This window comes from Mastigoproctus giganteus, chromosome 10 (assembly GCF_048544385.1).
Source record: "Mastigoproctus giganteus isolate SK-2022 chromosome 10, ASM4854438v1, whole genome shotgun sequence".
NCBI lineage: Eukaryota > Metazoa > Arthropoda > Arachnida > Uropygi > Thelyphonidae > Mastigoproctus > Mastigoproctus giganteus.
In genome coordinates, this window is record NC_143584.1 from 174177344 (window position 1) to 174196740 (window position 19397).

Consider the following 19397-nt stretch of genomic DNA (forward strand, 5'->3'; position numbering starts at 1 on the left):
AGAAGTGAAATATTATCAAAGAAGTCGGGTAAGCTTGATTGTTTGCCTCTACTTTCTATCTCTTTATGGTCATTATTATCATCTGAATACGTTACTTTGAACGATGGACTTCGCTTTTTAACATGCGGAAAGCTTTCAAAGTCCATGTTTTTCCTTTAGCCTTGGGGGGAAAGATATTTTCTCCCCAGTTTCGGCCTCTCTCGTAACGAGGCAGTTAAGTAATTGCAAGCTTTTTAAGACTAATGATAAGTAACCGAAGAAAAATAAGGAAATATATTAATCTATGAATGGATGCCTGGTACCACCAGGCAATGCGAATTGAGTAACTACAATTCACAAACATTATTTAGTTGATAAAAATGCTTATTGAACTGACATAAATCAAAATCACACTAGAACAAAATGTATTACGAGTTAATGTCGCCATCCTCTTTAGTTTTGCACGCCCCGATTTTTGAAACGTTCAATGCGTATGACTAAGCCCCATCTTCGATATCTTTTCGCTAGTTCAGGCTTTCCGCAGTTGTGTTTCATCTGTATTAGGTGGTGCATATTGCTTCAAGTCATGCATATGACCAAATATTAAAACATCCTTTATATAATTTTTTTAAATAAAAATAATAAATTTTCTGTTTATGCTTCGGGGCAACAACGTGAGGTCAGAAGAGTCACCGTATTTATTTAGGTCACGTGGGTTTGAACTACGTCATCCCAAACTCATATACGTCTGTAGGCCTAGCGCTTTTTGTTGTTCAATTTTTCGGACTTATCCTTTTTAACCATCTTAATATTAAGTAAAAATGTATCCATGAACTGTTTTGTCGCCCGTAGCCGAGTGGTCAGGAGCGCGAGTATTGTGGCTCACGCTCTTTGAGTGGACTGGGGTACGAGCCCGTGACTACTAAATAGGATAAGCGTTTGTATTGATTGATTTATTGTAAACTCCACTGACCTGGTGGTCGTGCAGGAGTATAAACAAGATTTTTTTTTCTAATCCTGTTGTAGACGAGTGCTGCTTTGCTCCCTCAAATTCGAATTACTTATTCTTTCACCAGTACTTCTTTTAGGGTTTAACATTTTCAATGCTCTTTTGTTAAAATTAAATTGCTAATTACTGTCTAAATTTCATTGATTTACTTACCTGTGAACGTGAACTGTTTAAAAGAATTTGTCCACTTTAGACTTTACAAACCTGAAGCGCTATCCAAAAGTTCTGATAGACATGTAGGGTATTTGTTCAACCCGTTCAGCTAAAGTTCTATAAAATGTCTTTATCAAACTTGCTCAATACAGGCGAGCGTGAGGAGACATAGACAGGATACCAAACGTAGTTCCTAGCGTCGAGACTACGAACACCCATAGCAAAAAGCGATCAATCACTAGTGCCACCTGTTGCCATTCTGATTTGATTTTGTCTCTGCGATCTTGCTCGGCCAAACGCGATTCGTTTTTTTCGATGGTGTTATACACTTTGTCCAATACACGTAGAAATTGACTCTCAAAGTTTTCTAGTGGGGTGCGCACCGCCCTCTGTAGACTATTGACAGAATTTGGCCTGAGTTTTGGGGAAATCCCTCCATTTTCACAGAACTCTTTTTCAGGCAGTATTTTAGCTGTGACTCTATGGAAAGCTTGCTGCAAATAGATAAAGCTACTATTCAAATAAGTAAATTGCACCAAAATAATTTAATCAATAAAAAAGAAGTGCAACTTTCAAATATTATGACTAACTGAACAAGCGCTTTTCCTTAATTCTGTAACGTGTTTGGCAGATATAATCCGCTGCAATAGCATCATGCAGAATTTCAACTGCTGCGTTTGAAAAGGCTTTAATTTCAATGACAACAGCGTTTAAAATGCTAGGTTTACAGAATGCACGACTTGTAAAATGCAAAATTCTGATGGAGTTGCTGAATTATTGCAGTGACTCCAGTAGAACTGTAACTGCTGTCTCGCAACAGAAGAAAGGAAAAACAAACGTACAATATAAATAAATAAATAAATATAATCTTTACTGCCGTACATAAAAAATATATGGCTAAGGAACGCCAGGTATTTACAATCTGAGTAATGCTGTCAAAGACATGAATAATAAATGATAATTACGTTAATAGGGCAATAAGACATGTGAGGATTACAGTGGTTTCTAACTTGGGTGGACACCATGTTTCTAACTTTGCTGGAACCAGTAAACCATGGGTGGACCTGGAGAGCTGTTTACAGTCCTTTAGAAGGGATGATGTATTTCAGGAGGATACGCAGTTCAGGAGGGAAGGAGGTCTATGGTAAGGAAAGTGTGCTTGCTGTATTTTTCTTTTTCACAAACGCATCATCTGTTTTACTGAGGGGCGTCGAGCATTTCGTTCGGAAGGAAACTATTAGAATGATCGAATCTGTTTGTGTGAGTGAAGAGCATTGGAGAGCTGGCGATTTCATCTTGCTCTCCCACATCACTTTGATTGCTATGGACAACGCATTTCAGAAATAAATCCACGGCGAATAAACATGCTACACTGGTGTGCAAAACTTATTGACCAACACTATTTCTAAAGGTTACAACCACAAAATAAAACGAAACAGCCTGTGGCGATTTGCAGTCTGCGCGGTAGCACAGTGGTATCGTCACCGTCCTCCCCACACTGGGTGGAAAAGGCCCGAGTTCAAATCCCGTCGATGATGCGAGGAACTTTAATGGGTTTTTTTCACTCCGTGGATGAATGAGTCGGTCTCAGGCGTAGATAGCATGGTTTCCCCCCCCCCCAGAAACTGGCGTTTTTTTTCTTCCAGCAAACAGACAAATCGACCATAGAACACACGCAATTAACAAACATAAGACACAGCACGGCAGATGAATTTAATTATTCGGGTGGCCTAAATATAATAGTTTTGTTTTGTTTTTTTTGTGGCGATTTGCATAACTCTGGTGGCCGTTCAGTAGAAAGTTGGTGCACATGCAAAAATTTGAATCGTGATGAGAGGGCTCACATAAACAGATAAAAGCAGCAGTTGTGTGCAAATTACCGAATGGTGAGCACGATTGTTACAGACATTCGATTGGTTTCATACAGTGCTACAGACAACGAAATGGCCAGTAGACAACGTCTGGATGACTTACTGGGGTCGAATAATTGGGAAGCTCGAGGAAGGTCAAAGTGCGATGAGTGTGGCTGCAGAGTTTGGTATCGCCCATAGCATCGTCTCACGTGTGTGGTCGGCCTTCAGAAACAGGTACAGCCGTTCGAAGGTCGTCCACGAAAAACAACGTCCAATGATGATCTCTATATACTCCTACAGGCCAAGAGGGACCGACACCAGACAGCGAGATCCACGGCAAACCAGCTGCACAGGAGCACAGGATGCAGGATATCTCTGTTAACTGTGGCCAGGCGACTTCACAAAAGTGGACTGTTTGCCCGACGGCCAGTACGCTGTGTCCCTTTAACACCTGCCCATCGAAGACGCTGTGTTTACAGTGGTGCATCGAACACAAGGACTGGACAGCAGCGCAATGGGGTAAGGTACTCTTTACTGACGAGAGTAGATTCAGTCTCAGCAGTGATTCTGGACGTCAGCTAATCTGGCGAGAGGTTGACACACGGTATCACCCTGAAAACATCACCGAAAATGATCGATATGACGGTCGAGGTGTTCTCGTTTGGGGAGGCGTTATCTTGGATGGACGTACACAAGTCCAGATACTGGAAGGCGATACTGTAACCTGTGCACGCTACTGTACTGAGGTAATCCTTCCCCATGTGCGTCTGTTCCGAGGTGCCATTGGCCCCGAATTCGTGTTTATGGATGATAACGCCACACCCCATTGCACTGCAGCTGTTAATATGCTTTTGGAAAGTGAGGACATTGTTCATATGGATTGGCCTACCCGTTCTATCGATCTAAATCCCATCGAACATATATGGGACGCTCTGGGGAGACGGCTAGCGGCACGTCCACACCCACCAAAAATGTTTACCAGCTGAAGATGGCGCTGACAGAGTAATGGACGATGTTACCGCAAGAACTTATCAACAACATTGTTCTAAGTATGGACAGGCGGTGCAAAGCCTACAATGACACTAGGGGTGGCCATATCTCCTACTGAGGACCACCTCTTCCCTTTGTTCTATCTTTGGCAGTGATCATCTGTATCATGGCAGCCAGTGCTATGTTGCCATTTTTGAATAAAGTCCCTCTGTACCGTTTTGTTTCCGTTGTTGTGTCGGTGTTGTTTTCTTCATTATTTCTGTAGCTCACGAGGTTCCTTTTGTATGTTTTTCCCATATCCACGCCACTCCTATGAGAAGCTACAGGTGAAAACCTGACTGTCCTTAAATTTTGCACATCAGTGTAGTATAAGGCTGGAGGAGCTAGCACAACGCTTTCATTTTGATAAAATCTTTCAAGAAAGGAGAAACATTGTTCCTCTTGGTTTAAGTAGGTACCATTCTTTGTTAATGATTTCAGTCAGTTGAGTAAACTTTAAACTTGCGAACTTTGAACTTAAGCAATTACATGAAGCACATGTGCGGAACTATTCGCAGTTCTGTAAAATACACTGCCCTACCATTAATATCCGGACACCTGCATATCTGCAGATAACTTTTACTTACAGAAACACTAATAGGCGCGTGCTGATATCTTTACCCTTCATAATAGCCTCTAGCCTTCGTGAAATACTTGAAACCATTTTTTTAAGTCCTTCGATATTATCCGCCATTCGGCCTTCAATGCGGTGACCACCTCAGCTCTGTTTTTTGGGCAACCTCTCCCCACATGCACCCGATAATTTAGTTCATCCTAGACGTTCTCGACAGGATCTCTATAAGTAAAAGCTCCGGGCTGGCCAGTTGTTCCCCACCTTGCTGCCACAACATAGATATTGTACTATTCCAGAACGTCTAGATAGTCCTCAGCATTCATGGTTTTGTCCAAATAATCAGTGGTCCCACGCCAAATAGCTCCAGACCTTCGCACTGCCTCTGCCAAACTTCAATTTTGGGACGAGGCAGTCTGGAAGGTAGCTTTTTCTGGGCATCTGCCACACCCAGGCACTACCGTCAGCCTGGTAGACCATGTACTGTGACTCATCCCTCCAAAACAATGGCAGACTCACACAACAACGGCATCCGGCATTAGTCGAAGTGTTTAGTGGTTTGTGGACGGCTACACGACCATGATAACCCACATGCAGCGTACTGTACTGTACTGTACTGGTGCTGACATGTGTCCCAATCGTCTCTCGCTGAGATTGTGTGTGTGTGTGTGTGTGTGTGTGTGTGTGTGTGTGTGTGTGTGTGTGTGTGTGTGTGTGTGTGTGTGTGTGTTGCGACTACTTCGACAACCGTTCCGAGCTAACGATTTTTTGGAGGGCATTCCTGTCATGTTCCATCAGCTTGGAGGTTTACCGAGTGTACTGTTGAAGTGTCATGTACTGACCGATTGCTTATGTGGCACCCTATTACCATTCCGCGTTGTAAGTCTGTTAAATCCATTAATCGCGGTATCTTGCATTCACAATCGTACTACTGTCTCCTCTAAGGCCTACAAGCATATTTCTAGTTGAGTTTGGCACATGCTTCTTTATTAGGACGTGATCAACTAACAACCGATGTTTGTTCAGCTATTAATGGTAGGGGAGTGTACATACCAATGGAACAGTCTTGCATAGTTGTACTATTTTCAACCAACACCACCTCTGTGCAACTCCCAACTGATTGCAGCAATTATACTGCTTAACTGTATGCTATACACGTAGCAGTAGAAAACTTGCATATCTCATCATTTTAAAGCATATAATACTTGTACACTGCTCGACAAAATTAACAGAACACTTAGAAAACATTGTGTAACTCGTGCAGCTTGCAATGAAGCTGGACAAAATTGGGTATAGTCGTGTACCATAGAATAACGATGAAATGAGGAGACAAGTATAAGGGACATTTATAGAGGTTGTAATTTTTAAATAATTCTTATACAACTACCAAAAAGGTCACATTACAGAAGTCAATACAAGATCTCAAAAATATAGTCACATGACATCTGCACGGCGTATGATCCCCTCCAGCGGCAAAACAGGCCTGACAGCGCTGAACCATACTCGATATAAGAGTGTCTATGAGATTTTGTGGTAAAAAATCCCGATCTTCCACCAAAGTAGACGCTTAGCTCACCAAGTGACCGAGGAGTTTGCTGTCAGCTTGCAATGCGACGCCAAAGGGCGTCCCACACATGGTCGATCGAATTTAAGTCTGGTGATCATGCTGGCTACGGTAATCGTTGGATATCTTCAGCTTCAAGATATTCCTCCACCACATGAGCTCTATGTACAGTGACGTTATTGTGCATGAAAAGAAAATCTGGGCCAACCGCACCCCTAAAAAGTCGTACATAAGGTTTGAGGATCTGTTCTCCGTACCTTTTCGCAGCTACGGTACCCCTATCAAAAACATGACAGTGCGGTCGGTGATCATTATTCTGCCCCACACGAGAACATTAACTAAGTGTCCCTTCGTAACGGTGTCCCTTCATCAAAGGAAGGGACACCGTAAGTGTCCCTTCCTTTGACGTTGAGGATGGTATCGCATTCCTCGTTGTCTCCAGCTGAAATCACGTCTAAAATCTGTTTGTAGGCTAAAACGGGACACATCAGAGAACAACTGTACCCTATTTGTCAGAGCTCCTAGTTACATGTTCATGGTATCAATTTCGACGAGCTCTGCAGTGTTTTGGGGTTAATGGGATGATAAATGTTATATTAGGGTCACCCAGGGGTAATGGGATTTATTTTTATTATTATTATTTTTTTTTTACTTTGTTGCGGGCTCCAGGGTTTCCCCTATACGCCGCTGTAGCTTCTGAAGGCACTAGGCCAAGGCCGGCAACTGTGTGTGTGTGTGTTATGTAATGTACGCGTGGGTTTCGTTATGTTGGGTGTTGAGTACCGGCACCTGGTATTTCGCAGCCATGGGGTATGGAACACCTGGCCCCTTGCTCCCTGACTCCCATTCCAAGCCACGTAGAGACTCTTATTGAGATTTCAAGAGGACTTGAAATCTCAAAGATTGAATGAACGGAGAAAGGGAAATAGAAGGAGAAGTGCGGGAAAGGGAGGGGAAGGAAAAAGGCCAGACAGTGGGAGAAGAAGAAGGAGACATCCTCTTGAAAAAAAAAAGTAGCAGCAGAGTGACTAGTAAACAACAGTCCTGTCGCAACAACCTATACGCTATTTACATCACAATTTGGGCATGATCTGGAAATCATCCAAAAATTTATCTTATATGTACAGTAATCATGGAAAAAAAAAAAAAAAACTCATATTGCCTTATAACAAAAAGACAAACCAATCCCTGGCACAACAAAACAGAGGCCAGACCAGAGCAAATCCAAATAAAGATCCTTCCAACCAAATATGAACCACACTGGAATGGCTAGCACTATATGGAGCTAAAACAGCAATTTCAACACATTATACTTAAATATCAAAATTAAATAGCTCATCTGAATCAGGGAGCTTAACAAAAAAAAAAAAAAAAAAAAAACCTTCTTTTGTATGGCTATATACCAAATCTTTCAAATTTTGCACTCATTTACATCTTAACTTCAATTCACGAATAACTCCTTGGCACAACAGTAACACAAATTTTACTTATACATCAAAGTTAAATAGCACATCTGAATTAGGGAGCTTAGCCAAAAATACTTCTTTTGTATGGCTAAATACCAATTATTTGAAATTTACACTCACTTACATCTTAACTTCAATTAAAGAATAACTATATACAAAATTACACTTTTGCATTTGAATGTAGAACCAATATGTAACCTTGGTCTATATCGAACATCTACCGCAAACTTAACACAGTCACTACAATACAAACAACACAATTCCCTTACCATTAAACTCCTTGACACAACAGCAACATACACATAATACTTAAACATCAAAGATAAATAGCTCATCTGAATTAGGGAGCTTAGCCAAAAAATCTTCTTTTGTATGGTTAAATACTAATTAATTAAAATTTGCACTCCTTTACATCTTAGCTTCAATTAAAGAATAACTATATACAAAATTACACTTTTACATTTGGATGTAGAACCATTATGTAACCTTGGTCTATATCCAACATCTACTGCCAACTTAACACAGATCCACCACAATACTAACACAATTTATTTATCATTAAACTCCTTGACACAACAGCATCATAACTATACTAACTTCATTCGCAAATTACCTCTTCGTTTACGTGGTAACTTCCTATAGACAATCCGACAGCTGTGTTATTATATAGTCAGTCTTCAAGGACTTCAAGTAACCACAAATTGTATGTGTGGAATTAAGACAACCATTTCAATATTTCCCAGTCCTAATCAGTTCTATCGGTTGACCTATATCAAGGCAACCCAAATATGTTCACTCATACTTTGTCTTCAAACCAAATCAAAACCATTAACAAAACTATCAGTTCGTTATGTCTACCTTAAATCCTAAGTAAAATAACCTAATTCCAGCCTGTTCAACAAGGAACAGAGCTTCAAAAGATCAGTTAGAATAAGAAAACTCGTACCAATTCCAGAACAAGGTGAAAACCAAAACCACACTATATTAATAAACTCTAGTGATTTCTACCCAAAAGTCTTTTAAACACCTTATCTGCAAAACTAGAGAAAACCATATAATTTTCCTTAGTCTCTACCAAACGAGGTAATTCATCCTCCAGGTAAACATCAGTCAGGACTTCTAATTCCTGTCTTAGATCTACGTACAAGTTACAGTTAAAAACTAAGTGTTCTGTTGTTTCTGGGACACCACACATACAAAATGGCGAGGCAGCCAACCCCAAAGCAAACATCTTGGAGTTCAGATTGCCATGCCCTGAAAGGAGAAATGATAAATTTAGGCCTGGAAAAAACCAGGACACCATTTGCTTAGGAAACTCTGACACATTTGGAAACAATCTGAATGTAGCTCTACCTAAATCAGCACCCGTCCATGAAGACTCCCAACTATTTATAAGTTCTCTCCTAATTCTTTCGTTATCTTCCTTGACAGGCATATCCAAATCTATACCATACTCTCCTAACCTTGCAGGAATAGCCTTCCTACGAAAAAACTGTAAGTAATGATAAATGACCTCATACTGGATAGGAAGCCTTCCATTCAGTACCTATAGAGCTAACGTAGACATAGTTCTGCAGTTTCTAGTTATGAACAGAATAAAAAAGCGCAGAGCCTGAGTAAGAAATTTTCTAACTGAGTTATTATTTATCCGGAAGCCCCAAGCGCCAGCAGCATAGCAAATAATGGGTAAGAAGACACATTTGTAATACATCTTTAAAGTGACAGGTTTTATACCCCATACATTCTTGGAGATTCTCACGATCTTTCCAGTCAGTACTTTAATTTTTCGAACAAGATACCGGGCATGAGCGATGAAACTGAACCGATCGTCCATGATAATACCAAGATACTTATAATTTCTGACTAATTTAATGGTTTGGTTATTCAGTTTTAAGGTAGGATGGTTATTTAAATTTAAATTTCCCTTAAGAATCATCTGCTTTGTTTTATTAATTGAAATTTTTAACTTATGAACAACACATCGGTTGTCCAAATCCTGTAGAACATTATTTGCACGTTCTAAATGAGGCCGTGACTCTCCAAAAATTGCCAAGTCGTTAGAATATGCTACCTTGATAATGGGATACAAACCACCTGGCTTCCTTGCATAGAGTCCACTTGAATTGAGCATTCTTAACACAGTCTGGTTGGAAATGTTTTCACCTGTGACCTCAGCAACCTCAAGAGACAGTTGATGACAGGACATCGTAGAGTTCCGTCTTTCTGTTAGAGCCAGATAACGGTCTGTTCTGATTGAAGTAGCCCTCGGGCGACCTTGGCCAGCTCTTCTTGTAATGTCTCCTGAAACTGCTTCAATAAAGTGTATAGTGTGTTTAGTGTCTAACGGCACCAGGAGTTTCCCCCATCTCCGCGTAGTTTACATTGTCGTGTGCTACAGTGCACCGTATAGGCCAGAGATTTAAAAGTGTTTGGATATTGTTAAGAGTAGTGTCATGTACCGTAGTTCATCTGGCCATTTAGTCGTTAGACCCCTATTGAGGCCCACTGTTGCCCACACTTAGCCCCGTGGAGGCACACCAGTATTTTTAGTAAGTACTCTGGCAGGTCCTGCCCCCTAATTTCCTGAGATTGCAGTGGCTAGGACCTATATATATTTAAAAAAAAAGATATTTGTGGAAAGTGCTGGAAATTGACTAGGCCGAGAACTAAAACTAAAAACTATTATATTTAGGCCACCTGAATAATTAAATTCATCTGCCGTGCTGTGTCTTATGTCTGTTAATTGTGTGTGTTCTATGGTCGATTTGTCTGTTTGCTGAACGAAAAACCCCAGTTTCTGGGGAAAAAAATCTTGCTATCTACGCCTGAGACCGACTAACTCAGCCACGGAGTGAAAAAAAGCCCATTACAGTTCGTCGCCACTGTGCTACCGCGCAGTGATTAGGCTGAGAAGTAAGCGGTTCGAATTTGAACATTTTGAAAATTTGACAGAATGTTTCCACATATATAGTGTGCATAGTATTAGGGTCAGACGCCGCCTGTGGTTTCCCACATCAGCGCCATATGTACACAATGAAGAAATACAGAACTACTGTAAATGCCAGAAAAGTGTTCTGTGCTGAATACATAGTTTTGTTTTGGGTTCTGTTGGATGTCCTGGCATTTGGCTGTAAGGCTCCTGGTGGGACCCCACGTTGCCCGCACACACACCGCTAGGAGGTAGCCAGGCTGCCCATTATTCTTTGGCTAGTCTCAGCTAGGGCCGCCTAAGCTTCCTGACAGAGACCAATGTAAAAAAAAAAAAGTTAGAGAGTGTGTGGGCTTTAGAGTCAAGAAAGGGGAAGAACAGGTAGAAGTATGGGGAATGAAGAAGAAGGCATCCCCCAGGTACAATGGAATACATCCATCAGGCGAAAATAGGGGATGGGAGTGGAGAAAAGTTGCCGTGCAAGGGCGCACAAGCGTAATCGCCATTTGGCACAATCTTCTTACTCTTCTCATGCAGGTCCGGTCGTGATGTCAATTTCAATGCTGATGTCTAGTTTGGTAGTTAAAGTCCAATCCGGTGATCTGTAAATCAGTAGGGATGCAACTGTGGTTGTCCTATACTGGATCTTCTCAGATTTGGTGGTGGTGTAGTCTCATTTGTTGATAGGCCTCTGCATTGATTCCCAAAATATAGATGGTTGTCTTCTCTTAGTTGTTTTTATTATTATTATTATTATTATTAGCTACATGGTGCAAGAAAGCCTGAGGCTTATGCTGCACCAGCCAAAAAAAAAAAAAAATTTCCTGAGTTACCCTGAGAGAGAGAGAGAGAGAGAGAGAGAGAGAGAGAGAGAGAGAGAGAGAGAGAGAGAGAATCAAAAATGGAAGGGTATCACCAAGAAAGAGAAGAATAATGAGATCCAGCTCAGGACCCTGGGTGTGCCAAGCCCATATTCACCAGATGTGAGCCCCTGGGGTTCTTTTTATGATGATCTAGATAGTGACTATATCCATGTTAGGGTCTTCCGTCGTGCGAATAAGTCTTGTGCATAGCGCGTAAAGGCGACATAGTCTTCTCTTTCGAGGATGGGCTTAGTTTTTAGGAAGGTAATGTATCGCACTCGTACATCAGGTGGTCCAAACTTTCGAGGGAACCACAGAGGCATTGTGGGTTTTCGGTGATCCCGAGTGCAGTGAGCTTTCCTCTCATAGATCCATAGCCGGTTAACAAAAAAGTGACGTATAGGCCAGAGGAGAACCATGTGGGAAATTTCGGGTATACTGTTGCTATTGTAGGAATGAATTTTTTGGTGACCTCCTTTTGTAGAGAGTGTCCACCTAGCCTGCCAGACCTGCTGCAAGTATGTAGTGAAGCGCTTCTTCTCGGTCTTGATGTTATTTGAGACTGCTTCCATAGTACGGAGACGACACTGTGTGACACATTAAACCAACGTGCCACCTCCGCTTGCGACTGCTCGTCTTCAAGTTGTCCAACGGCCCGCTATCTCAAAGAATCATCTAAACGAAGATGACTTTCCATCCTGAGTACTGTAGATGTAGCTATTCCACTGAGAAAGACAAAAAAAAAACAAAAAAAAAAAAAAAACCGGGAATGAAGTGATGTGTTAAGAACATGTGTTTTTTATAGGCATGAATAATTTGTATAATCTGCGGCTCCTTAAGGTAGTAGATCGATTTCAATTTGATACTCAGAATTTGCATTCCAGAATGCCTATTATATCAAATATTTCTCCTTCGGCGACACTGTTCACAATAAAATATTAATGAAAAACATTTTGTTTTCTTAATTTTGTCGAGCAGTGTATTATACACTCGCGAAGTGCTATACAGTATCTGCTTTACAGAAAAGTACTGTATTTGCTCATCCCATTATGAACAAAATAAGATGTATTCTGGTTCAACCTACCAGTTTGTAGGTTGAACCTACAAACTGAACCTGCTATTTTTTTTTTTCCGGATTCCTGCTCATGCAGAACACCAGGAAATGAGCACGTGGATCTCGCTGCAAAAAAAAAAAAAAAAAAAAAAAAAAAACACTCAGTTTACAAGATATCGCTCATATCAAAGTTCGGCGCTCTAATTATAGATCTATTACAGGTGCAACACGCCTGGATCAATGGATTAAAAAATGGCAGACCGAAACAAATAATCTCATGAAAAAAAAAAAAAAAAAAAAACACATCTTGTCTCTGAAACACTAGTATAATACAATAGGAGACGATTCTAAGTTCATTGAATTGTTTAATTTTCTAAATGGAATCAACCTGTATACCGATTCTAGTACTGAACTGTACACCCATCAATACCGTTTATTATGATTATCATCAGTTTATTTCTCTTAGGAGAACACCCGGTTACAGCCACTGGCTAGGGGGCGATCATACATATACAAATGTTACAAAATGTAATACAATTTTAAAATACATGATATCTGATTTATAAGTACATTTTATCTGGAATATAAAATACTTTAGTTATTAATTACTCGCAAAGGCTTTTACGACTTAACTACTGTAAACTGGTAAGAACATAATACCGCGACAATTGAAGCATACCTTCTGCTTAAACACACACAAGTGGGAGTTTCACCATATTTATATAAACACAAATATTTACAGCCAAACAACGTACAGCATATGAAACAACATGACAACAGGAATGACCGCGATACAGTAAAATAAAAATTTGAAAGTTCAATTGTCCAGCAGTCGTCTCTTCTGTGGGGATTAGAGTGGGGTAGGTAGGACAATCCTGACACCTACTTCTTGATGAGGTAGGGTTTCCTAAAGCCCAGTGGCTCGTGCCAGGCCGAACAAGGTGCTGAAACTGTATCCTTACATCTGTATTTGCAAGTAAGAGTTTCTGACAACTTCCTTTCTGTAGGATTTGTAATTGCAGAGCTTCTCAGGATTGATATTGAGGTTGTTGAAAGCTGGATGGTGTTTGCTGGAAAGAATCTTCCAGCAAAAAGAATCTGAAATATGAAAGGCACAAATGGTCTCCGCAGCCCTTGTGTCTCAAATTACTTCCTAATATCAAATTTCCTATTTTTGTTCTACTGTTACTTAAATTTCTTATCCCATTCTGTCAAATTCATCGTGTTCCTCTGTCGTTTTCTCAGGTCTACAAATCACTGAGAATTTTATGCTCTCGTTTTGAGGGACCTCGTGGTAGCACGGTGAATATAATCACCATTCTTCCACACTGGGTGGAAAAGGCTTGAATTTCTCGTAGAATCCTGTGAATGACGCAAAGAAATTTTTTTCTGGAAATTCTACTTTTTAGTACAGCAAACACCAGCCCACCGAAGAACACACATGCAATTACAGACTAAATATACTGACGCTTCATAGGCATAATTGCTTTGGAGCCTAACACGCATATCTAGTAAAATTAGTTTATTAATTAAGTGTTTTGACCTAATTCCTAAACTTACAAAGGTGATATTTCAGGATCCTTGCCGGATTCCATCATCAAACCATTTAGGGCTAAACTAAGGGGAGTAGTTTCTAGAGCAATTTTAAATTTATTCAAATAACAAGAACAACTTCCTACTTTGGAATTTATTTTTTTCTACTCTGATTTGAAATCTCTTATCCCATTCTGTCATATTGATCCCGTTCCTCTATCGTTTTCCGAATTTACATTCTAAACAATTTTCAATTTAAATTTTCATTCTTAACAGTTTTCAAGTTAAATTTACATTCTTAACAAATTTCAAATTTAATTTTACGTTACTGACATTTTTACAATACTGCAATTTTAGTTCAAAAAATGAATGACAAATTTTTATAAATTAATGATACGTAAAAATTGCTAAAATTACAACATATAATTGCAGTTACCATTACAATTTTTCTGCGTTAGCTTGCCTAACCGCTTTCCCCTTAATGATCTGATTGCCGACTGATTTGTACTTTCTGTAGGTTTCCATATCAGTCTGCTCATTTTTAATCATCCTACGCATTTTTCTTCTCTGCCACCAGTCTCATCAATTCATCTGACCTCCATTTATGTCTAAACCTTGAACAATCGCTCTTTGTTGGTATAAAAAGCTTAGTAGTTTCTAAGATTACTTTATTTTTTTAGAATTTGTTGTTGGTAACACCATCTGTTCGACCCACTGAATAGAATTTAAAAACTGTCTAAAACCATTGTAGTCGCCTTTACGAAAGCAAAAACCCCTTCTCCTTTATCTTTGACAGGAGTTATATCTTTAAGTGGATCCCACGTCAATATGTTATGATCACTGCCACTAGTGGTTCCTTTATATGGATATTCTTAATGCATGAAGAGCCCCTTATGATAATCAGATCAAGAGTGTTGCTTTCCGTTGTTGCCTCTCAAACATGCTGCATACATACGAAAATATATACATGTGGAATTAAGAGCAGTATTCGGGCGCTATTGTACATAATGGGCCGTGCAGTTTTTCTGCCAGCGTACGAGCTCGAACTCTCAACTTCCTTACTTCATGGCCCTGCGCCCTGACCACTTTATCTTGGCCGGCCCAAGTTTAAATTATCGTACCAAATCTTGCTCTTAATAGCGGTCTCGTCTTCAGCCATCACAAATTTACTCCAGTGTCTGAAGTGGGCAGGAATGCCGTCCCTGTTGACATGTTTATTTTAAATTGTGCTAAGCATTCTGATTATCAAACATAAAAAAAAAAGAAAAAAAAAGTCCTTTCCGAAATATTAAGATGATCATTCCTGATTACATGCTACGATTCTTTTGTAATTAACCATGGCGTTTGAATATTAGAACCGCTGAAAACTTTTGTATAATGTTTGCATGTGTTGGATAGACTTTTGGAAAATGTTAGCTTTCCAGCTTTCAATTTTTTCTTCAAGTTAGCCCTAGTACATTCATTACAGAAAAGGTCAAGACAATTGTAAGAATAGATGTGTAAAAGATGTGCGAGTCTTTTAAACTTCCGATCAATGTGTGAAGTTTAAAAGAGTCGATTCATTCGCTGGTTCTTTTAAGAGTTAATTGCCAATTAGTACATTGTTATACGGCAGGGGTCGGCAACCTTTATTGAGTGAAGAGCCATTTTTGATTTAATTAAAAAAAAAAAAAAAGAATCCGAAGAGCCATTCCTCAGCTCAAGCTGGGAGGAGGGGGAAGTTTTTTAAGAAATGGAATAGAGTGGGAAGGTGTTTTATTAAAAATATATATATATTTTTGGAAGTACTATTTATTAATACTGAAAAAACGTAACAAACATCCAACTAGGTACAAATTAATGTGACTTTTGCTGCTGAATTTCTTGAGCGAGTCTCTCAACAGACGAGTATGCCGTAATTTTCATCTTTAAGCATGCTGAGAGACTCGTATTGTTCAGACGGTTTCTTGATTTATTTCTAATATAGTTCATGTTCAAAAATATTTTCCTGCAGAAATTCGTCGAACCAAAATCTGAGAAAAGTCCAAACGCAAATATTTTCAAATTTATATACTTGTCCGGTAAGCTACTCCGCGCATCGAACATAATTTAATCTTGGTTTTTCAACTCATCTATCGCCGTCCGTGTGTGTAAAATTGCAAGGGCAGCCTTTTGCCTCTCCAAAACCTCAATTTCAGTTTTAAAGCATTTTAAACTTTCACTCCACATGTTCTTGATTTTTAAGTCCTCTAACTCCATTTCAAATTGTGCTTCATATGGGTTAAAAGTTAAAGAGCCGCAAGTAGCCGACCCCTGTTATACGACAATTATTACTTAGGAACAGTAATGATGTGTCTTAAAATTAAAAAGATTTAAATTAATTTGAGGACCGAGCCAAGTGACATGTTACCTTACAGTTTGAGAATAAGGAGACGATGACCTTTGGTGGAGGTCAAGATCTTAGAAATAAAAATAAGGCTGTATGGCTGTCAGTTACTGCGAAGTAAAGTTGAGAGAAAAATCGATTTAAAAAGTATTTTATTTTCGAATAAGAAGCCAAGTCCGTCTGCGAAAAAGTCAAGAGGAAAGTTTTTCAGGCATGGCACACTGATTAAAAATTTGCTACTCATACAAAAAAAAAAAAAAAAAAAAAGAAAAAAAAAAGAGTAGAACAAAAGTCTGGCAACCAAAATTTGTATGTACAGTCTTGATTGAGTTATAAATATGTGGATGAGTGTTATCACTGTCTCGTGAATGCAGGTGTGAGCATATTATTTTTAATTCCAATAGCTCTATACAGTCATTCTAGCGTTTCAAAACAATTGTCATGTTATTACCGCATTACCACCCTTAGAACATATTTTCTCTCAAGTTACATTTAACTCGTTCTAGAAAGACATTTTAAAGTTCTTACCTTTCCTCCAGGGTCTACTGTTTCAAGAACATCTATTTTTATAAACATCACCCTAGCTAATACTCCAAAAACGAATTTCTTTACAACTGGAGGAACTTCCCTGCCATGGATACCACGATGATGTATATTCAGGGTGACCACTGACATGGCCGTAGCTAGAGATACCAAGGTCATCACTACGGCATAATATAAACCTGGAATTATAACAGAACAATGCGAGGTTTTGTATACGAATATTTTTATTCGTTATTTATAATAATACTTATCTTATAATTTACTATTTAGATCATGAGTGCCTAAATACGAAAAGCAAATGAATTTAAACATTGACAGATTAGTTGCAGATAAAATATATGATAACGATAAACATCTGATATCTTTCTTAAGTTTGCTTACTTAAGGCTATTTTCGATATTGACAGATCATAGCCAATGGTCCCCAAAATTTATTTTGCTGGATAGAAACTTGAGTTTATGGAAACAAACCATGCAACCTTCGCACCGAGATCCACTAACACGGCCATGCTGTTTAAAAAAAAAAAAAACAACATAAAAGTTCCTGCCGCCTAGATGGGAGTCAACCTAGGCGCAGATGAACAGAGATCATAACTACTATGCTAGCTAACAGGACATTAGGATTGGGTTGCTGAAATTAGTTCGAATAGAACTTATTCGCAATACTAGACTAATACAGTCCGTAAATTGCAGGCGTTGTGAAGGTCACTTTACCTAATTTTAGAAAAAAAAAAAAAAAAGAAGAATTTCCCAATTCAAAAAACCCCCACCACCTCAGCACGAAGCTGAGGTGGTGGGGGTTTTTTGAATTTGAACTTGGTACCCGAAACCGTAGAAAAATGTCTCCAGTCTCGACAACAAAAGTGTAATTCTATATACTGTATTTTCATGCGGAAGGCAAACATCGTTGCACGCATCGTTAAAACAAAACCATAATGGCTTTACTTTTATTAGGCATTGAATTACTAGAGTACATATTCTTTAATATTTTGTTATGCCATAAGATAATATGATTATTAGAAATTAGGTGACAAAGTCTGTAATAACAAACACCCTTTAGAGGCGTATTAAGCCCAGTCACCACTATAGACGCAAAAAAAAAAAAAAAAAACAACAAGGTTAGGATCTTCTGATCGAGAGAAACCATGGAATCTCGTCTGAGACCAACTAACTCAGCCCATAAAAATTCCATTTTATGATTTAAAAAAAGTAAAAAAAAAAAAATTCCTAGCGTCATTGACGGGATTTGAACTTAGGCGTTTTCCAGTGTAGCAATAGTATTTCCTATTAATTAATAAGGCTGAAGAAGTGGACTTTCTCTGCATACAACCAAAAATAAATAAATAAAATAAAACAGAATATTCATACTACATCCATTCCGACAAGGTAACCATCTAATTCATTCCAAAATTATTATACAGGGTGTTTATAAATGGTGGGAACACTTTTAGTGATTTATTGCACAAAGACTAGGACAGATATCAATGTCATATACATACCTTGTGAAAGAGAAAATGTCAAAGTTTTTTTTACATCACATCACTTCACAACGATTCAGTGTGGGAATCACGTGTGACACGGCAAATGTCCACACGGTAATCGAACTCTTGACATACCCTGTCCAGCATATCCTGTGTGACTGTAGTGGTAGCTTCTTCAATTCTCTGCTTTAGTTCCTGGACGTCACGTAGCAAAGGTGGTACATAAACACGATCCCCACAAGAAGAAATCACACGGAGTTAAGTCCGGTGATCTCAGCGGCCATTTCAAGAAACATTCGTCCCTTTCTCCAGCACGCCCGATCCAGTGCTTGTGTAGCTCGGTTTTAAGGTAGGCCCAAATGCCATTATGGAAGTGGGGAGGGGTCCCCCGTCTTGCTGGTAAATAAAGTCATCGCTATCTTCCTGAACTTGAAGCATCAACCATTGTTGAAGCATATCGAGGTAGGACAGCCCAGTTAAAATGCCCTCAGCAAAGAAGAAAGGTCCGTATAGTTTTCTTCGTGACAAGGCGCAGAAAACATTCACCTTCGGCAAATCATGCTCACATTCAGTTATCTCTTCAGATTTCTGGGTGTCCCAGATTTGACAATTGTGCCGGTTGACCTTCCCATTGGTGTGAAATGTGGCCTCATCGCTAAACACTACGCGATTAAAGAATCGTCATGTTCTTCTGTCGGTCCTTGCAACAAAAGACACAACAAAATTGGAAACGCTTCTCTTTGTCGTCTTCCTTTAACATATGCACCAATTGCAATTTATACGGCTTCATAGAAAGTTTTTTACGAAGAACCTTCCATACTGTCGGGACTGGCATTTGCAGCTCACGTGATGCCCTCTGCACTGATTTATTGGGGCTCCTTGTGAATGTCTCCCTCACTCGTTCCACATTATCAACAGTAACTCTAGCCGGCCACTGCTCTTTCCCAAACACAAGCAACCCATTTTTACAAATTGCTTATGCCACTTCTAAATAGCCTTCCTGGTT

The 19397-nt window shown here is 39.4% G+C and overlaps 1 protein-coding gene across 3 annotated transcripts in view; it reads right to left on the minus strand.

Annotated features, from left to right (window-relative positions):
* Positions 1–1176: 1176 nt before the first annotated feature.
* Positions 1177–19397, minus strand: part of LOC150079537 (neuronal acetylcholine receptor subunit alpha-10-like) — a 286051-nt gene continuing 267830 nt past the window's right edge. For 2 of the 3 annotated variants that reach the window (XM_090382657.1, XM_090382658.1), the window contains exons 7-8: positions 16897–17090; positions 1177–1635 (exon numbers count right to left, since the gene is read on the minus strand). In XM_090382657.1, the coding sequence (XP_090238783.1) occupies positions 1285–1635; positions 16897–17090 (545 nt within the window). In that variant the 3' untranslated portion in view covers positions 1177–1284. Of the gene's footprint in view, positions 1636–11178; positions 11194–16896; positions 17091–19397 lie in introns of all 3 variants that reach the window. The other variant, XM_090382659.1, reaches the window with a different exon arrangement.